Below are 19,888 nucleotides of genomic sequence, written 5' to 3' on the forward strand. Positions count from 1 at the left end.
CCGTCCCAATCAGCAGATAGTCCACCATCAACAGCTCAAGGGGCCTGGATGTTTTAATTGTCTGAACAGGTGCACGCTGCTCAGGGGACTTGTGTAGTTCGCAGGTGCGACAGGTCTGGCAGATGTCTTCAACCAGCTTGCGGAGCCCCGGACAATAGATGGACTGTTGAATCCAACGAAAGGTCTTGTCTATTCCGAAGTGTCCATTCCTTTTGTGGGCTTGGGCCACCATCTCACGGGCCAATTGATCAGGCACCACAACTTGTGTGCATTCCTCCAGCATGTGCGACAAGAGAACCTTCCGATATAGCACTCCTTCTCTCAGAATCAGCCGGTCCCACTGACTGAGCAGGGTCAAGGTCCCGGTAGACAGTCGTGCCCGTATATCGGCGGGAGGCTTCTGCTGCCGCTTCACCCATTGTTTGAGTAGAGCCCATTCAGGGTTCTGGTCCTGGATCCTGCACCACTCCTGGGGTGGCAAGGCGACTCCCACTGGAGTTCCAGCTTCGCCCACAACGAACTGGCGGTAATCCACCATCTGTTGGGCGAGCTTTGCAAAGTCAGGCGTCTCGTCCCCTTCTAATTCTTCATCCCGGTCTCGGTTGAGTAAGGGGTATGACACTCTAGACAGGCTGTCCGCATTTTGATTCTCAGCTCCAGCCCTATATTTGATCTTGTAATTGAACTTGGAGAGCCGAGCCATCCAACGCTGCTCCATGACTCTGAGCTTCGCATTTTCTAAGTGGGCCAACGGGTTGTTATCGGTCAGGACTAGTACTTCGGTCCCCGTGAGGTACCCTGCAAATTTCTCCGCCATAGCCCACGTTAGGGCCAACAGCTCCAGCCGGAACGAGCTATAATTGGTTGGGTTCTTCTCGCCCTCATGTAGGGACCGACTGGCATAGGCTATGACCCGTTCCTTGCCTTCTTGTACCTGTGAGAGCACTGCCCCTAGACCCTGTAGACTGGCATCGGTGTGTAGTTGAAAGGGCAGGTTGTAGTCCGCATATGCCAGGATGAGGGGAGACGTTAAGACACCCTTTAGGGCTTGGAAGGACTCTTCCTGGCTGGGTCCCCAGCTGATGGGTCATCCTCTGGGGCTGTTGGTGGTCCCTCGAAGCAGGTCATGCAAGGGTGCAGCAAGTCGGGTGAAGTTTTTGACGAACCGGCGGTAGTAGCCGGCCAACCCCAGGAAAGCCCTGACCTCCTTGACATTTGTGGGCTGCGGCCAATCCCGTACGGCGGCTATCTTCTCTGAAGATGGCTGGACACCTTCGTCTGAGATCCGGTGGCCCAGGTAATTGATCTCGGGCTGCAGAAGACGGCACTTGCTGGGTTTCAACTTCAGGCCATGTTCTCTCAACCTACTGAACACACGGCCCAGCTGCTGCAGGTGTTCTTGAAATGGGGCCGAATAGACTACAATGTCGTCCAGGTAGATGAGGGTGAAGTCGAAGTTGAAGTCTCCCAAGCAGCGCTCCATCAGCCGCTGGAAAGTCCCCGGCGCGTTGTTCAGACCAAAGGGCATCCGGTCGAACTCGTACAGGCCCATGGGTAAGATGAAAGCAGTCTTCTCTCTATCTTTCTCATGCATAGGTACCTGCCAATATCCGCTGGCCAGATCCAACGAAGAGAAGTATTTGGCTTTCTTCAGGGCTGTCAGGGATTCTTCGATCCTTGGCAAAGGGTACGAGTCCCGGATGGTGCAAGCATTCAAACGGCGGTAGTCCACACAGAATCTCAGGGATCCGTCCTTCTTCTTGACTAACACTACCGGTGCCGCCCAGGGGCTCTGGCTTTCTCGTACCACTCCCGCGTGTAACATGGAATTCAGGAGATTTTTCACTTCTTGGTATTGCTGGGGAGGAATTTGGCGGTACCTTTCACGGATAGAAGCAGTGTCACCGGTGGGGATTTCGTGCTTGATACTGGTGGTGCACCCAAAGTCGGTGTCATGCCGGGCAAAGGACGCCTGATGCTCTTGAAGTAGCTCTTCCACCTGGGACACCTCCCGTTTGGAGTATTGGGATACGTCCAACTGACACTTCTCTCGTAGTTCTCGCCCCGCGTTGGTGTCACCCGCGACAGCGGCCATGGCAGAGACCGTCACTGTCCAATCTCCCTCTGTAGACGGTACAAACTGGAGGGGGCTCATAGGGTTCACCTCTTCGGTTAGAGCGTAGACTTGGGCGAGCTGTGTCCCGGCATCTAGGTCAACGCTCACGTTAGCCGTGTTGCCCAGCCTGACAGGAATTCTTCCCTTTCTCACTACTGCTAGAGTTCGAGCGACTAGTGGATTCAGCTTCCCTTCCTTCGGGGAGCGCGGCTCAATCAGCACCTCCACGCCTTCAAGCTGTCTCATGGTGCTAAGGGGTAGTGAGATAACTGTCTCTTTCCCAGCTGGTAAGGTGATCCTAGTATGGCGGGGTACGGTGACCGTGGCCAGCGGCAGTTGTTCTTCTGTCATTCGCTGGAGGTTGCAGATCCGGACCACTTGCTGAAAGGCACGGCGGGTGGCCCTATGTGCGGTCACTTCTTGCCAGTACTTGGGCCCCTTCTTGGTAAACAACACCAGATTCAGGTCTTTCAAGATGTTCATCCCAATAATCATGGGCGTTTCTGATCCAAAGCCTTCCCTGACCACGATTATCCCTCTCTTCCCGAGATCTTGGCCACAGATTTTGGTGTTCATCCAGGCAACTCCCGTCACCGGAATGGGTAGATTATTGGCTGCTTTGATCTTGATGGCGGTATCAGGGTCATAGGCAACCCGCGGCTTTAGACATTCTTCGTAGAACTGCTCGGAGATGGTGGATACCTGAGACCCAGTATCCATTAACCCTTGTACGGCGATCCCTTCCAGTAATACTTCCAGGGTGGGGCTATTTGATGCAAGTTTGTTCCGTGGCTGGCTCTGTTTTCCTACACCCCTCTCTTTGGCATCCCCTGCCGAGTGAGCCTCTTTGGCAGGGGCGTCTAGTTTAAAGGCGGCCACTGTTGTGGGACATGACTTGCTGGTTCTGGTAGATCGGACTGTGGAGGAGCTTGAAAGTTCTGGGGGCAACGGTTAGCTCTATGGCGGGGATCGCCGCATGTCCAGCATCTTCCCATCGGCCGGCTGGGTTGTTGTCTCGCTTGCCGGCCCGCCTGTTGGTTTAAGGTGAGCTGTAACACCTGTTTCTGCAACTCTGCCACCATCTGTTTCAGTTCTTCCGTGTTGCAGTTCGGAGTCCCGATACCAGATATGGACCTGCAAGCCGCGGTATATGTCTGTGTCTCCACGACAGGTCCCCTTGAACGTTCTATAGCTTCTTGTTTGGCCTCAGCGAACGTAAAGGCCGGATTTATCCGGAGTAGATCTTGCAATGAGCGGTTAAGGTACGGGTCTCTCAATCCGGTCACGAACTGATCTCTCAACACCAGGTCACGGGTGCCCGTACTAGCTATCTGTTCTTCGTTTCTACCGACTTGTTCTAGTAGCACTTGAAGGGCATTGGCATATTGAGGAATGTCCTCCGACTCGAATTGAGTACGCCGGAAGAACATATAGCGCAATGTTCCCGCATATGTGGTCGGCCCATAGGTGTTCTCCAGCACCCGCACCAAGTCATCCAACGTACGCTGGCCCCTAACCGTCTCCAGCCTGACTGTCGTCCACGCTTCCCCTTCTAATGTTAGCATGGCCATTTCTGCTAAGGTCTTAGGATCAGTGTTATACATTTCCCCCACTATCTTAAGTTGTTCAGTCCATTCAGTTACAGGATAGTTCCGTCCGTCAAACTTCCTCACCTGATTGACAATAGACGGCGGGGGAGCTGTCCGGTTATAAGTTACTACCGGGGGATGATTTTGTTGGTCACACATCCTGCCGACTACGCCACATGAAGCGACCGGTGGTAGGGCCGCGGGTGTGTGTGTATGCTCTATTCCAACAAAATCCCCATACTCAGATTTTACCGGTAGTAACATTTCTTTACTAGGAAACATATTTATAATACAATCAACCGAACTATCTGCGCACATGAGTATAGTGGAGTCCCTGGATTTTCACTCCTTCCGGGTACGCAGCAAGAAGAAAGGAAAAACAACAACAAAGAAATGGCGGCAACTTTCCCTAACTTTCCCTACAATCACGTACCAGTCTATCCCGGAAGAAGATGCCGCTCCCACGTCGCAGGCCTGGAGTCTCACGATGATGGGTCCTGGTGCAGCGCTGAAGGGATGCAGCTCCTCGGTCTTTTCCTTTGATCTTCCCCCGCTGGTAACGGATTCTAATCAGTCTTTTAGTCCCGGGGCACGCCGAGCAGAAGACGGGAGGTCACAGCCCCTGCACTTACACTCTGGTTGCGATGCTCTGCAGTCCGGTTAGATCCTTGGTGAAAACAAAGTCCTGCAGACCGGGAATGGCAGAAACCACTTCCACAGGGTGATTTCTCCAAGACTCCGGTGGCAAAAGAGCCCTCTGTTCAGGGAGACCACACGCAGCTCTCCTCTGGCTGAGCTCTGGAGCTGAACAACCTTCCCTCACTTTTTTTTCTTCCTGGTTTTCACACATAAGCTTCAGTAGGGGATTTCCCAGCTCTGTGTTTGTGATTGCACAGTCTGACACTGCCCCCTTGTGGGCAATTGCTGAAACAGTATTCAAATCCATTTCTACATTAATGATGCAGTCTGAATTGTTGATCCCATTACACAAGATATTGGGGATTTTCTAATTTTCCAAGAAGATTGGTAATGTTTCCTCTTCAGAGCGAGAACCTACTGTTGTGGTCTAGCTACCTTTATTAACATAACCAGGCAATTTAGACAATCTGATCCCGCAGATTATGGTAAAAAGTTCTATCATTTGGAATCTCTGATGTAGGTAATTGAAAAATGAATATTCACCCCTTCCCCCACCCATAACATGTATGATGATAAGCACTGGAAGTTTATACTGTAATCACATGCTGCTTAGTTAATGGAATAAATATTCACCCTTCTTCCCTTCCATAATACTACCCACCCTTTTACTAGCATGAGTGACTGATACTTCTGTTAATGAAATAATGAATATTCACCCGCTTCCCCGATTATCACTCTGTGGCGGGTGTCAGTGATTCACTCAGACTATCATCACAGGATGGCAGCGCAATGCTCGCATTGGCCTGTGGCTCTTCTGACCTGAGCATGTCAGCATGTATTTATATGCAGCTCTCACAATAAGGTGGGACGAGATGCCAGCCAGTGAGAGCATTGGGCTGTAAACCTGCGATGACAGTCTGAGTGAATCACTGACACCCGCCATAGATGGGTAGGCAGGGAAGGGGATAAATATTCATTATTTAACTAACACAAGTTCCAATCACTGACTCCGGCAGATGGATGGGCTGGATTATGGGAGGGAAGAGGGTTTGATATTCATTTAATTAACTAACCAACATGTGACTATAAACGTCCGGGGTTTACAGCAACATACTCCAATAAAAGTTACATATCCCAAAAGGGCTGCCCAAGCTCTATTTCAGGATATTATTAGTATGATGATCCACAAATAGAGTTTATTTTTGTAGTAGGGCTTCTATTTTAAGCATACTCCATCAAAGCCAAAAACGGCCAATTGTTCAGCCTATTAGCTATTGTACATAAATTTAACGACCTGTAAACACGAGTCTATTTTATTAACATCTGGCTTATTCCTCTGGAAGATGAATGGTCCCAACTTGTCCCAAGGTTCAGCTGTATGTAGTCTGAAAGTGGCACCAATTCCACCTGTACATGTGCACACACCCAGGGATTCATGTATACGGTGTTTAGGAAAGCATAAGTCTGCCACAATACGCGCTGTTCCCGAGACCGTTACACACTCATGCCCACAGAGACATGATAACATAATTAGTGGGATGATTAGTGAGGGGGGAAACAAAGCCCCCACAACTATTTGCTCACTAATTTGTATATCGCCAGCATAGTTATAAAAAACATTTGGGGCCACATACAGAAATCAATTAGACAATAAAAATACCTAGGCAGGGTATTAACAGAGTAATAAATATATGGGACCTGTGCAAGCTGTTAAGAAATCTCCCAAACTTTACCAACAGAATACCCCCCCATTGCTCTTACCGTTGGGTGTAATGTTCCTGGAGCACTGGATATTGTTGCAGTAGGATAAGCTTCACCCCCTGACAAGAAATTGACAATTACTATAGGTGCATCAGGGTTAGAAGGAGTAATATAGCACTTTAGGGCTCAGATCAGCATCATTTAATGGCACACATTAACACAGGAGATTAAACAGGTAGGATTTGATGGATTTTCTTACAGACTCGTTCACACGACCATATAGAAATATCATGAACCAACAGACATAAGAAGTCTTTTAGAACTGCCAATTAAATACCCCTTATTTCTCTTCAATGGAGTATAACAAGAAAATGCATATAAAAAACATTTTTATTGCTACAAAAAGTCATTAGAGCCATTAAGGGGGAATAATAATTACAAAGTGGTATGATAAAACCAAGTTCAGACAGACACAGGAGGGTGAAAGAAAACCCCCACAGGTCTACACATCGCGTATCTATCCATAGTTTCTTAGCCACTACACAGCCAGAGGCCTCCCTGGCACATCACTTCATGTGGCGTAGTCGGCAGGATCCGATTCCCCTGCCAGGAACCCAAGAAGCCGGAGATCAAGTGGTGCCGAGTGCACCGTATCCGGGCTATGAGCGAAGGTTTCCAGTCCCATGGTGGGATGAAGAAGTGCTGCCCACGGCGTTGGACCGGGCACAAGATGGCGGCGAGGGAGCCGTTATCTGTGAAGTGGAAGAAAAGGCGCGAAAAATTGGCGCCAAAAGAAGAGCCTGGGGCTGGCCGGTGCCGAGGAAGAGGCACGGAGTACTCCGCCCAAAGAGGGGAGGCGCCAGTTCCAGGGCATTGAAGACATACGAAGTGGGCGGTGTTCGGAAGAAAAAGAAGTACCGCCGCGGAGGAGTCAAGATGATGCGTGAGGCTGGGGGAGGATTCTGTTTAAGAGCGGGAAACGAAGGCCCGCCTCCTCTTTCCTCAGTCTCAGCATCGACTCCGCCGCTACTGGACATACAGGAAACAGAGATGAACATGTCGGGGCAACCAGAGGAGCTGGCCACCACCATGGCTCTGGTCAGCCTAGGCCGGGGACGGCCTAAGTTTGCTACCGCCAGCGAGGCATCTCTTGTGGACCTGCCAATCGGACCGGGAGGTTCCACACGGCCTGAGAAAGTATCCTGGAAAACAACGTGGGATGCAAAGACCGGAGGCACCATCACGGAGGTCCGGGCCACATATGCCACGCACGCCCCTTGGGAGCCTCCACAGCCGGGTGCCGCCGCTGCTACTCCAACCACCTCATATGGAGTGCCGGCCGAAGAGCTCGCTGAGCAGTTGGAAGTAGACCACCTGGGCTTTGTCTGGGAGCCGGTCATCGTTCCGCCCTCCGTACCCTACCCCAGAGCTCCGTCCCCGGTGCCTGACCCTGTCCGGGAACGTCTGGTGGCCGAAACCACATTCCGGGAGATGTTGGCCGGTCCCGGCGGAGAAGAGCTGGCTCTGCAGTTTACTACCGGGGTGGTAGTAAAGTTTAACCAGCAGGAGGGGTACGGATTCATCCGAGAAGTAGAGACCGGAGATGACTACTTCTATAATAGAGTTCATCTCGATGTGGAAGGACTGCCCAAACGACTCCATACTCTTTGGCCGGGCGAGAAAGTTCAGTTCTTGCCGGACGCAGGAAGCCGCGGTCTGTTTGCTGTTGGCGTCTCCCGAATGCCGACCGCCCGGGAAGCGGAACAGTGGCAGCAGGAGTTGGAGTGGGAGGAACTGCAGGAGCGGCGCCGGAGCCATCCCAGACCGGTCTCGTCCGCACCCTCTCAACCCCGGCCCACCTTGGCCGCTGCCCCGGAAGCATCATCTGGCCCGAACGCTGACCCGGAGAAGGTTCCCCCAGTGGTAGTGGTGACCCAAAGCGTTACCAACAAGCCGGTCATCGTTTTAGATGTGCCGCCACCTGCACCACAACCACCCCGGGCAGCGACGCCACCACCGCCGCCGGGAGCAGAAGCAGCTGCGTTAGCGGAGCCACCGTTTGCCCCCATGTCCTTTCGGAGGATCCGCCGCCAGCCGGGACAGTCTCTGGGAGCTTACATCCAGGCACAAGCGGAGGAGTGGAAGCGGGCCTGGCCCCCAGAGTAAGTCCCTACCGTCCACCTGTTTGAAGTCCGGTGCTGTTGTTTAACCGGCAGAAGTTCTGTTACAAGTTGTTATTCCTGTTGCGTCTCCGGGCGCCACCTAAAGACCGGGAGCGCTGTTAAGCCTCCGGGCGCCACCTAAAGACCGGGAGCGCTGTTGAAGCCTCCGGGCGCCACCTAAAGACCGGGAGCGCTGTTGAAGCCTCCGGGCGCCACCTAAAGACCGGGAGCGCTGCTAAGCCTCCGGGCGCTACCTAGAGACCGGGAGCGCTGCTGCGCCTCCGAGCGCCCCAAGGACCGGGAGCGCCACTGTTGTTGTGGACTAACCTAACAGGTTTTTTTTGTGTTTTAATGTGTGTTTATAGTTGAGAGCCTTGCCGGGAGGCTCGGGTTTTAAGAGGGGAGGTATGCAGTGGGTGAGCAGACCCCCTGCAAAAGAAAGCATAGTTATCCCGGAAACGTTATTATTAAAAGTGTTATATTCTTTTATATTGTATTGTATTTTAATGTTAGGGCACCCCCTAGTGGCCGGGTGGGACGGCTGTTGCCACCGGGGAGGAGGAGTCGGCTGTATGACTAGGGAAGGTCTGTGTGTGTGGAAGGGAGTCGGATCCGGGACAGCCGTGTGTGACCATCCGTGGCAGTGTGTATGAGCGGAACATCAGGGGACGCCGGAGCAACGGAGGAGTACGCAACCTCAAAGGTCTGATTCCGCTGGTGTGGGTCCGGTGTGTGCTTGACCCAGAAGTGGGAGCCCGGAGAAGCGGAGTACCCAGGGCATATCCCCACTAGAGGGCGCGTTAGGACAGGTTGTCCCCAGCTCCACAGAAACTGCCGGATTGTGCTGACCGGATTTGTATGGTGCCAATAAATGTTATCTTTTATTGCAAGCAACTTCTGCCTGAGGACTGTTTGTACACTCTCCAACGAAGATACTGATCTCCATTGTCTCAGCCAGCTAGCCCCCAACATTAAAGGAGTGATGGAGCCAGGGGTGTGCCTTGAAGCCACGACTACACAGCCAGAGGCCTCCCTGGCACATCACTTCACTAGTGTTAGAGAAATAAGGGGTATTTAATTGGCAGTTCTAAAAGACTTCTTATGTCTGTTGGTTCATTATGCTTTATGAAGCCTTTGCCATATACAGTCAGGGCCAGAAATATTTGGACAGTGACACAAGTTTTGTTATTTTAGCTGTTTACAAAAACATGTTCAGAAATACAATTATATATAATATGGGCTGAAAGTGCACACTCCCAGCTGCAATATGAGAGTTTTCACATCCAAATCGGAGAAAGGGTTTAGGAATCATAGCTCTGTAATGCATAGCCTCCTCTTTTTCAAGGGACCAAAAGTAATTGGACAAGGGACTCTAAGGGCTGCAATTAACTCTGAAGGCGTCTCCCTCGTTAACCTGTAATCAATGAAGTAGTTAAAAGGTCTGGGGTTGATTACAGCTGTGTGGTTTTGCATTTGGAAGCTGTTGCTGTGACCAGACAACATGCGGTCTAAGGAACTCTCAATTGAGGTGAAGCAGAACATCCTGAGGCTGAAAAAAAAAGAAAAAATCCATCAGAGAGATAGCAGACATGCTTGGAGTAGCAAAATCAACAGTCGGGTACAGATGAGACAAAGATCAACCTGTACCAGAATGATGGGAAGAAAAAGGTTTGGAGAAGAAAGGGAACGGCACATGATCCAAGGCACACCACATCCTCTGTAAAACATGGTGGAGGCAATGTGATGGCATGGGCATGCATGGCTTTCAATGGCACTGGGTCACTTGTGTTTATTGATGACATAACAGCAGACAAGAGTAGCCGGATGAATTCTGAAGTGTACATGGATATACTTTCAGCCCAGATTCAGCCAAATGCCGCAAAGTTGATCGGACGGCGCTTCATAGTATAGATGAACAATGACCCCAAGCATACAGCCAAAGCTACCCAGGAGTTCATGAGTGCAAAAAAGTGGAACATTCTGCAATGGCCAAGTCAATCACCAGATCTTAACCCAATTGAGCATGCATTTCACTTGCTCAAATCCAGACTTAAGACGGAAAGACCCACAAACAAGCAAGACCTGAAGGCTGCGACTGTAAAGGCCTGGCAAAGCATTAAGAAGGAGGAAACCCAGCGTTTGGTGATGTCCATGGGTTCCAGACTTAAGGCAGTGATTGCCTCCAAAGGATTCGCAACAAAATATTGAAAATAAAAATATTTTGTTTGGGTTTGGTTTATTTGTCCAATTACTTTTGACCTCCTAAAATGTGGAGTGTTTGTAAATAAATGTGTACAATTCCTACAATTTCTATCAGATATTTTTGTTCAAACCTTCAAATTAAACATTACAATCTGCACTTGAATTCTGTTGTAGAGGTTTCATTTCAAATCCAATGTGGTGGCATGCAGAGCCCAACTCGCGAAAATTGTGTCACTGTCCAAATATTTCTGGACCTAACTGTAATTGTATTATGAGATCCAGTATTGTCTCTTAACTTTGTTGAAACATATAGAAATATCGTTCAGAATTTCATCCAGAAAAGTGGGACACTTTTTTCTTACTTGTTATTTGTGTGCAATCTGGATTCTATTTTTACAGAATAAGCTTTTAAACATTTACTACAGGAGAATTTACAGTTTATGTTACAGAATTGCAATGTATCTGAGAAAATCAGATTCTATACTGTGGCATCCAATTTTTTTTTGCACCCATAGACTTTAATGGTTGAGCCTCAGCTAAATTCTTGAGGAAAAGCATCATGCTGCCATTTTTTACCACACACAGATTCTGTCAGTGAAAAAAATAACCAGCGCTGCCCCATTGAATAACATTGGTCCGAGGGCTGTTGATTTTTTTTTTAACGGATAGCACACGGAGCGAAAAGAGAGTGGTGTTGTCCTGAGGAAGGAGGCTGTGACCTCCGAAACGCATTGTCCTGTACCTAAAGAATAAAGACATGAAATAATGTATTACATCCTGGTGTGGTTGTTAGTGCGGCAAGATACCCGGTTCCTTCTTCTGAATTTACTTTGATTGGGAGGAGGAAAGAAAGCACTACCACATTAAAAGTTGTTTTTATGAACAATGCCATGGCTGTTAGGCATTACAATACCCCACAGAGCATACTGAGAATAATCTAATAAAGGAATAGGTGTAGTTTAGGGGGACAAAGCAAAGTGACAGGTTTCCTTTAAGACTGTTCTAAAAAGAATGAAAAAACATGTGATGTAATATTTTATGCTATTCTGGACTATAAAATTGCTGGTGCTACAAAGGTTAATATTAGCACAAAGAATAATCGTTCTCGTGCATGTTTAATAAGTGCCAACAGGAGAGCAGTGCGGAAATTCCTGAATCCTGCGCTGGCTGAACCGTTCTCCAGCTGCAGAGACACATCTGCAGAAGTGCAGCAGCGGAGATACCACTTTCAGACTTCCTTTATAAGGGAAAATATATGTTTTTTTATAAGTATTGTACGATTTCTTTCAAAATGTTCCATTTAGTTGTAGCTTTTGCCTAGAAAAAGTATAATCTGATGTTTATCCCGTTTTTTCTCTATAATAACTAAAAAGCATATAGAAATTAAAATCTTCTAATACGTTATTTGTCACAACTTTACATAACGTCACCTTTACTATTACATCAGTTTTTCCTGCATTGAATAGTGGTGTTTTCAAAGGTAAATATTATCTAGAGGACGGTGGTAAACTGTATAGTGTGACTTAAGTATAGGGAATAATAAAGGATCTATGACGAGCACATATTCTTGGGGGCAAAGTGTGAATGAAAAAATATTTCTAAACTATAAAGAAAACATTGTTACAAGCCCAAGGAAATGAATGTATATATAAAAGTGTGAAAACAGTATGACAAAGAGCGTCAATAAAGCCAATGTAAAATGTAACCCATCAGTCTGATCTATATACAAGTGCATCTCAATAAATTTGAATATTATCAAAAAGTTAATTTATTTCAGTAATTCAATACAAAAAAGGAAACACATATATCATATAGAGTCATTACAAACAGAGTGATCTATTTCAAGTGTTTATTTCTGTTAATGTTGATATTTATGGCTTACAACCAATGAAAACCCAAAAGTCATTGTCTCAGAAAATTAGAATAATTACCACAAAACACCTGCAAAGGCTTTCAAAGCGTTTAAAATGTTCCCCTAGTCTGGTTCAGTAGGCTACACAATCATGGGGAAGACTGCTGACTTGACAGATATCCAGAAGGCAATCATTGACACACTCCACAAGGAGGGTAAGTCACAAAAGGTCATTGCTAAAGACACTGGCTAGTCACAGAGTGCAGTATCCCAGCATATCAATGGCAAGTTGAGTGGAAGGAAAAAGTGTGGTACAAAAAGGTGCACAAGCAACAGGGATAACCACAGTCTTGATATGATTGTTAAGAAAAGGCCATTCAAAAATTTGGGGGACATTCACAAGAAGTGGACTGTTGCTAGAGTCAGTGCTTCAAGAGCCACCACACACAGATGTATGCAGGACATGGGCTACAACTGTCAGATTCCTTGTGTCAAGCCACTCTTGACCAATAGACAACGCCAGAAGAGTCTTACCTGAGCCAAGGAGAAAAAGAAGTGGACTGTTGCTCAGTGGTCCAAGGTGTTGTTTTCAGATAAAAGTAAGTTTTGAATTTCATTTCGAAGTCAAGGTCCCAGAGTCTGGAGTAAGAGTGGAGAGGCCAAAAGCCAAGCTGCTTGAGGCCTAGTGTGAAGTTTCCACAATCAGTGATGGTTTGAGGAGCCATGTCATCTGCTGGTGTAGGTCCACTGTGTTTTATCAAGACCAAAGTCAGCGCAGCCGTCTACCAGGAAATTTTAGAGCACTTCATGCTTCCCTCTGCCGACAAGCTTTTTAGAGATGGAAATTTCATACTCCAGCAGGACTTGGCACCTGTCCACACTGCCAAAAGTACCAATACCTGGTTTAATAACCCCAGTATCACTGTGGTGTATTGTCAAAAGGAAGTTGAGAGATCCCAAAAAAAAAGCCTAATTCTGGATGTGTTTTTCAAAACCCAGATCAGTCATGCAATTCCTAAGATTGTGCTGCTAAATCCGCATTGTTTAGAATTTAATAAGAGGTCTACATACTTTCTATTTTTCAGCAGTTAGGGATCCTTTCACATATGGTGACGTTGAATTTACAAAGGTTTTAACACCATGGTAAATAACGGCATATCACTAGGATGTACTGGCACTTATAAATCTGTGGTTTAGCAGGCAAGACGTTTTAAGAGTGCTGCATCTTTTTCACAACGCAGCTTAATGCCAACTACTGTGCAGGTAATAGCTACAGTCCCAGTTTTTTAAAGAGGTTGTCCACTACTTTAACATTGATGGCCTTTCCTTAGGCGGGCTTTGCACGTTGCGACATTGGTAACAATGTGTTACCGACGCTGCAGCGATAGTCCCTGCCCCCGTCGCAGGTGCGATATCTTGTGATAGCTGCCGTAGCGAACATTATCGCTATGGCAGCTTCACATGCACTCACCTGCCCTGCGACGTCGCTCTGGCTGGCGAACCGCCTCCTTACTAAGGGGGCGGGTTGTGTGGCGTCATAGCGACGTCACACGGCAGGCAGCCAATAGAAGCGGAGGGGCGGAGATGAGCGGGACGTAAACATCCCGCCAACCTCCTTCCGCATAGCCGGTGGCCGCAGTTAGGAGATGTTCCTCGCTCCAGCGGCTTCACACACAGCGATGTGTGCTGCCTGCTGGAACGAGGAACAACATCGTACCGTCGCAGCAGCGACATTATGGAAATGTCAGTCCCTACACCAATCATACGATAACAATGCTTTTGCGCTCGTTAATCGTATGTAAAAGGCTTTACACACTACGATGTCGACAGCGACGCCGAATGTGCGTCACTTTCGATTTGACCCAACCGACATCGCACCTGCGATATCGTAGTGTGCAAAGCCCGCCTTAGGATAGGTCATCAATGTCTGATTGGCAGGGGTCCGACACCCAGCATCCCCGCAAGCTAGCTGCTCATGGTGTCAGCAGCGGAAACAGATGGCCGGAAATGCTCAGTTCTGAAGCTGCTCCATCTTCTGATACCGGCCACAGAAAGGTACTGCACATCCGCTTCCTATTCAAATCAATAGGAGGCAGGTGTGCAGTACCTGACTGCTATCAGAAGATGGGGCAGCTCTGCCCTGAGCATTTCCAGCCGCCTGCTACCGCTGCCAGCACCGAAAGCATCTGATAGATGGGAGCGCTCAGCGTCATACCCCATCCAGACATCAATGACCTATCCTAAGGATAGGCCATCAATGATAACAATGTGAACAACCTCTTTAAGCAGAGCAATATTGCAAAAACCTAATATATATATATATATATATATATATATATATATACAGTTAGGTCCAGAAATATTTGGACAGTGACACAAGTTTTGTTATTTTAGCTGTTTACAAAAACATGTTCAGAAATACAATTATATATATATAATATGGGCTGAAAGTGCACACTCCCAGCTGCAATATGAGAGTTTTCACATCCAAATCGGAGAAAGGGTTTAGGAATCATAGCTCTGTAATGCATAGCCTCCTCTTTTTCAAGGGACCAAAAGTAATTGGACAAGGGACTCTAAGGGCTGCAATTAACTCTGAAGGCGTCTCCCTCATTAACCTGTAATCAATGAAGTAGTTAAAAGGTCTGGGGTTGATTACAGGTCTGTGGTTTTGCATTTGGAAGCTGTTGCTGTGACCAGACAACATGCGGTCTAAGGAACTCTCAATTGAGGTGAAGCAGAACATCCTGAGGCTGAAAAAAAAGAAAAAATCCATCAGAGAGATAGCAGACATGCTTGGAGTAGCAAAATCAACAGTCGGGTACATTCTGAGAAAAAAGGAATTGACTGGTGAGCTTGGGAACTCAAAAAGGCCTGGGCGTCCACGGATGACAACAGTGGTGGATGATCGCCGCATACTTTCTTTGGTGAAGAAGAACCCGTTCACAACATCAACTGAAGTCCAGAACACTCTCAGTGAAGTAGGTGTATCTGTCTCTAAGTCAACAGTAAAGAGAAGACTCCATGAAAGTAAATACAAAGGGTTCTCATCTAGATGCAAACCATTCATCAATTCCAAAAATAGACAGGCCAGAGTTAAATTTGCTGAAAAACACCTCATGAAGCCAGCTCAGTTCTGGAAAAGTATTCTATGGACAGATGAGACAAAGATCAACCTGTACCAGAATGATGGGAAGAAGAAAGTTTGGAGAAGAAAGGGAACGGCACATGATCCAAGGCACACCACATCCTCTGTAAAACATGGTGGAGGCAACGTGATGGCATGGGCATGCATGGCTTTCAATGGCACTGGGTCACTTGTGTTTATTGATGACATAACAGCAGACAAGAGTAGCCGGATGAATTCTGAAGTGTACCGGGATATACTTTCAGCCCAGATTCAGCCAAATGCCGCAAAGTTGATCGGACGGCGCTTCATAGTACAGATGGACAATGACCCCAAGCATACAGCCAAAGCTACCCAGGAGTAGAGATGAGCGAACCGGTCGCGTTTCGGTTCGAGGGCGGTTCGCCGAACGGAGCTCCCGTTCAAGTTCGGTTCGTCGAATGTTCGACGAACCGAACTCGAACCAATAGGCTATAAGGGGAGGCAATCACAAACACATAAAAATGCATTATAATTGTACACATACAGTAAATAAACATTGCCATAACACTTACCGGTCCCCGCGATCCCTCCTGCACTTTGTCTCCTGCCGCTATTCCATCCGATGATCGCTGGATCCTCCCGGTGACCGGCACTGCCAGCAGAGAAGCAGGACCTATCGTGACGTCAAAATAGCCATGTGACCAGTCATGTGGCTATTATCTCATTGGCTACAGACTGGTCACATGACTATGACGCGTCATGTAGGACCTGCGAGTGCATCTCTCCGGTACACGGTGCACATTTGTGTATCGGCGTGTACCGGTGATATGCTCTAGCACACGGTCGACTCCCCATTCCGTTAGGGACCGGCTGACACAGCCGGTCATTAACGTAGATCACCGTTGCCATAGCAACGCAGTTAGCGGTGACGTCACCGCTAACCGCGGCTCCGGGAGCACCGTTGCTATGGTAACGCGTCTGTCAGCGTTACCGCTGTTACCGCTAGCAGCACTGATCACTCACGGAGTGAAGGCTGCACGCTGCTTCCCGATTGTAGTGAGGATTGTAGTGAGGATGAGGTGCCCCAGCTCATCAAGTAATGGGCTGGGGAACTTCATCCTCACTACAATCCTCACTACAATCCTGAAGTGCAGTTTCTTCAAATTCATTTAAAGGCACTTGGAACGCTGAAATTGCTGCTTATAATTTAAGCCTCTATTAAAAACCTCTTATCAGCGCTGGTTTATTGGGGATTTATTGGGCTGACAGGGGGTAATAAAGATGGAGTCTCTAATGTGTCTGTGTATTTATTTCTATTAAAGTATTTTTTCTCTGAGTGGTGTATTTTTTTTAACCCTTTATTGGAGATTCTTAATGGCCGGGTCAAACGTGCCTGACATTAAGAATCTCTGGCTTAATACTGGCTAGTAAAACAAAGCCAGTATTAACTCATGATTACCCAACAAGCCACCCGGCTCCAGGGCTGTTGGAAGAGTTGGATACAGCGCCAGATGATGGCGCTTCTATGAGAGCGCCATTTTCTGGGACGGCTGCGGACTGAAATTCGCAGCAGAGGCGCCCAGAAACCTCGGGCTAACCTGTGCTGCGGATTCCAATCCCCAGCTGCCTAGTTGTACCTGGCTGGACACAAAAATGGGGCGAAGCCCACGTCATTTGTTTTTTAATTATTTCATGAAATAAGTGAAATAATTAAAAAAAACGGGCTTCCCTATATTTTTGGTTCCCAGCCGGGTACAAATAGGCAACTGGGGGTTGGAGGCAGCCCATAGCTGCTTGCTGTACCTGGCTAGCATACAAAAATATGGCGAAGCCCACGTCATTTTTTTGGTGGGCAAAAAACTTCTGCATACAGTCCTGGATGGAGTATGCTGAGCCTTGTAGTTCTGCAGCTGCTGTCTGCTCTTCTCCATACAGACAGACAGCAGCTGCAGAACAACAAGGCTCAGCATACTCCATCCAGGACTGTATGCAGAAGTTTTTTGCCCCCTGAAAAAATTATGTGGGCTTCGCCATATTTTTGTATGCTAGCCAGGTACAGCAGGCAGGTACGGCTGCACCCAACCCCCAGTTGCCTATTTGTACCCGGCTGGGAACCAAAAATAAAGGGAAGCCCTTTTTTTATTATTTCATGAATTTCATGAAATAATTAGAAAACAAATGGCATAGGCTTTGCCCCATTTTTGTGTCCAGCCAGGTACAACTAGGCAGCTGGGGATTGGAATCCGCAGCACAGGTTGGCCTGAGCTTTCTGGGCCCCACTGCTGCGAATTGCAGTCTGCAGCCGCCTCAGAAAATGGCATTTTCATAGAAGCGCCATCTTCTGGCGCTGTATCCAACTCTTCCAGCACCTGCCTGCTATACCTGGCTAGCATACAAAAATATGGCGAAGCTCACGTCCTTTTTTTGTAGTTTTTTGGCAAAAAAAATAAAAAAATGCTTCCCTGGATTTTCCATTGCCAGTGAAGGTAACACCAAGCAGTGGGGGTTAGCAGCCAGTAGCTGCTTGGATTACCCTTAGCTAGCAATAGAAAAAAAAGCAGCGGGAGCCCATATATATTTTTTCTAATTATTTATTTAAATAACTAAAAACAAAATGGGCTTCCTTGTATTTTGATTGCTGGACATCACAGTGCTGTAAAAATAAATCTTTTAAAAAAATGACGTAGCGCTCCAAGGTATTTTTGATTCTCAGCGCAGATAAAGCAGACAGCTATGGGTTGCCACCCCCATCTGCCTACCGTTACCTTGGTTGGCAATCAAAATACAGGGAAGCCCATTAATTTTTTCTATTTAAAAAATAGTTAAAAAAAAAAATGACGTTGGGTCCCCCCATTTTTGATAGCCAGCTAGGGCAAAGCAGACGGCTGTAGCCTGAAAACCACAGCTGGCAGCTTTACCGTGGTTGGGGATCCAATGTGGAGGTCCCCCAGGCTCTTTTTTTATAATTATTTTATAAATATTAATAATTAAAAAAAAAAAGTAGGGTCCCCCCCAAATTGGATCACCAGCCAAGGTAAAGCGGACAGCTGTGGTCTGGTATTCTCAGGGTGGGAAGGTCCATAGTTATTGGGCCTTCACAGCCTAAAAATAGCAGGCCGCAGGCACCCCAAACGTGGCGCATCCACTAGATGCGCCAATCCTGGCGCTTCACCCCAGCTCATCCCGTGCCCTGGTGCAGTGGCAAACGGGGTAATAAATCGGGTTGATACTAGCTGTAAAGTCACCTGAGATCAAGCCCAGCAGTTTGTGATGTCATGGCGTCTATTAGATACCCAACATCATAAACTGTCAATACTAACAAAAAAAAAAAAAAAAAAAATCGACAAAGAAATTTATTTGAAAAAACAGTCCCCAAAACATTTCCTCTTTCACCAATTTATTGTAAGAAAAAAAATAAAGGGGTCCCATGACAACTCTGGACCGTCTAGAATATGGGGGGGGGGCACTCAGGGAACGTATCCCCCATTTTCTAGGAGTGCGGACCCTTCATGTGAGGAGTGTGGGTGCAATGAATCTGCACTCACTCTCCCCGGGTCCACAGCAGCAGAGTCCATGTCATAATGGTTGCTACCAAAGCTGCAATGCCCTGCTTATGAGGTAAGGGCATGCCTAATCAGGAGAACTACTGTAGAGGAAGCTCTGCTCACTGGTATATAGGTGCTCAGAGGTAAAAAAAGATAAAATTAGTGAGTAACCTCGGCACTCTAAATCTCCCAGACTAAGTCAGTAAGTCACAACGGATAGTAATGCAAAATCACTCTTTATTGGTCCGTATTAAGAAAAACTTTTTTTCATAAGCATATATGTTTTTGTCCAAAACAAGTTACAAATGACGTTTCGGCCTGAGCCTTCGTCAGATTGGACTTATCTGCATGTAATCCTGAAAAATGACTATAATCAGTATCACATAAGAGTGAGAGAACAATAGCATAAACTCGAACAATGTAGAGGTACAATTGGGATGCAGCAAAAAAATTGCAACACAGCAAGAAATGAAACACATGATACAAATGTCATAATACAGTACAAGGACAATATAGTAATGACAAATATGGGGTCAGAGTAGGCTTAGACAGCTCTGGTACGAAAGAGATGTCAATCATAAAGTAACATGTGCAGTAGGTGTAGAGCTACACTATGCATGGCAGAGCTAATGGGTAGACCGACCATAGAAAAAGAACGGAGAAAAAATGGAGAAAAAGTGGAGAAAAAGTGGAGAAAAAGTGGAGAAGAAGTGGAGAAGAAGTGGAGAAGAAGTGGAGAAGAAGTGGAGAAAAAGGGGAGAAAAAGTGGAGAAAAAGTGGAGAAAAAGTGGAGAAAAAGTGGAGAAAAAGTGGAGAAAAAAGTGGAGAAAAAAGTGGAGAAAAAGTGGAGAAAAAATGGAGAACAAGTGGAGAAAAAGTGGAGAAAAAAATGGAGAACAAGTGGAGAAAAAGTGGAGAAAAAAATGGAGAAAAAGTGGAGAAGAAGTGGAGAAGAAGTGGAGAAGAAGTGGAG

General features: G+C 47.2%; 1 protein-coding gene across 2 annotated transcripts in view; it reads right to left on the reverse strand.

Moving 5' to 3' along the window:
* Positions 1–19,888, reverse strand: part of ADGRD1 (adhesion G protein-coupled receptor D1) — a 1,069,475-nt gene that overhangs the window by 896,030 nt on the left and 153,557 nt on the right. For both annotated transcript variants that reach the window (XM_075341810.1, XM_075341809.1), the window contains one exon: positions 6,106–6,164. In XM_075341810.1, the coding sequence (XP_075197925.1) occupies positions 6,106–6,164 (59 nt within the window). The remainder of the gene's footprint in view (positions 1–6,105; positions 6,165–19,888) is intronic.

The sequence above is a fragment of the Anomaloglossus baeobatrachus genome, chromosome 1 (genome assembly GCF_048569485.1).
Source record: "Anomaloglossus baeobatrachus isolate aAnoBae1 chromosome 1, aAnoBae1.hap1, whole genome shotgun sequence".
NCBI classification, from domain to species: domain Eukaryota; kingdom Metazoa; phylum Chordata; class Amphibia; order Anura; family Aromobatidae; genus Anomaloglossus; species Anomaloglossus baeobatrachus.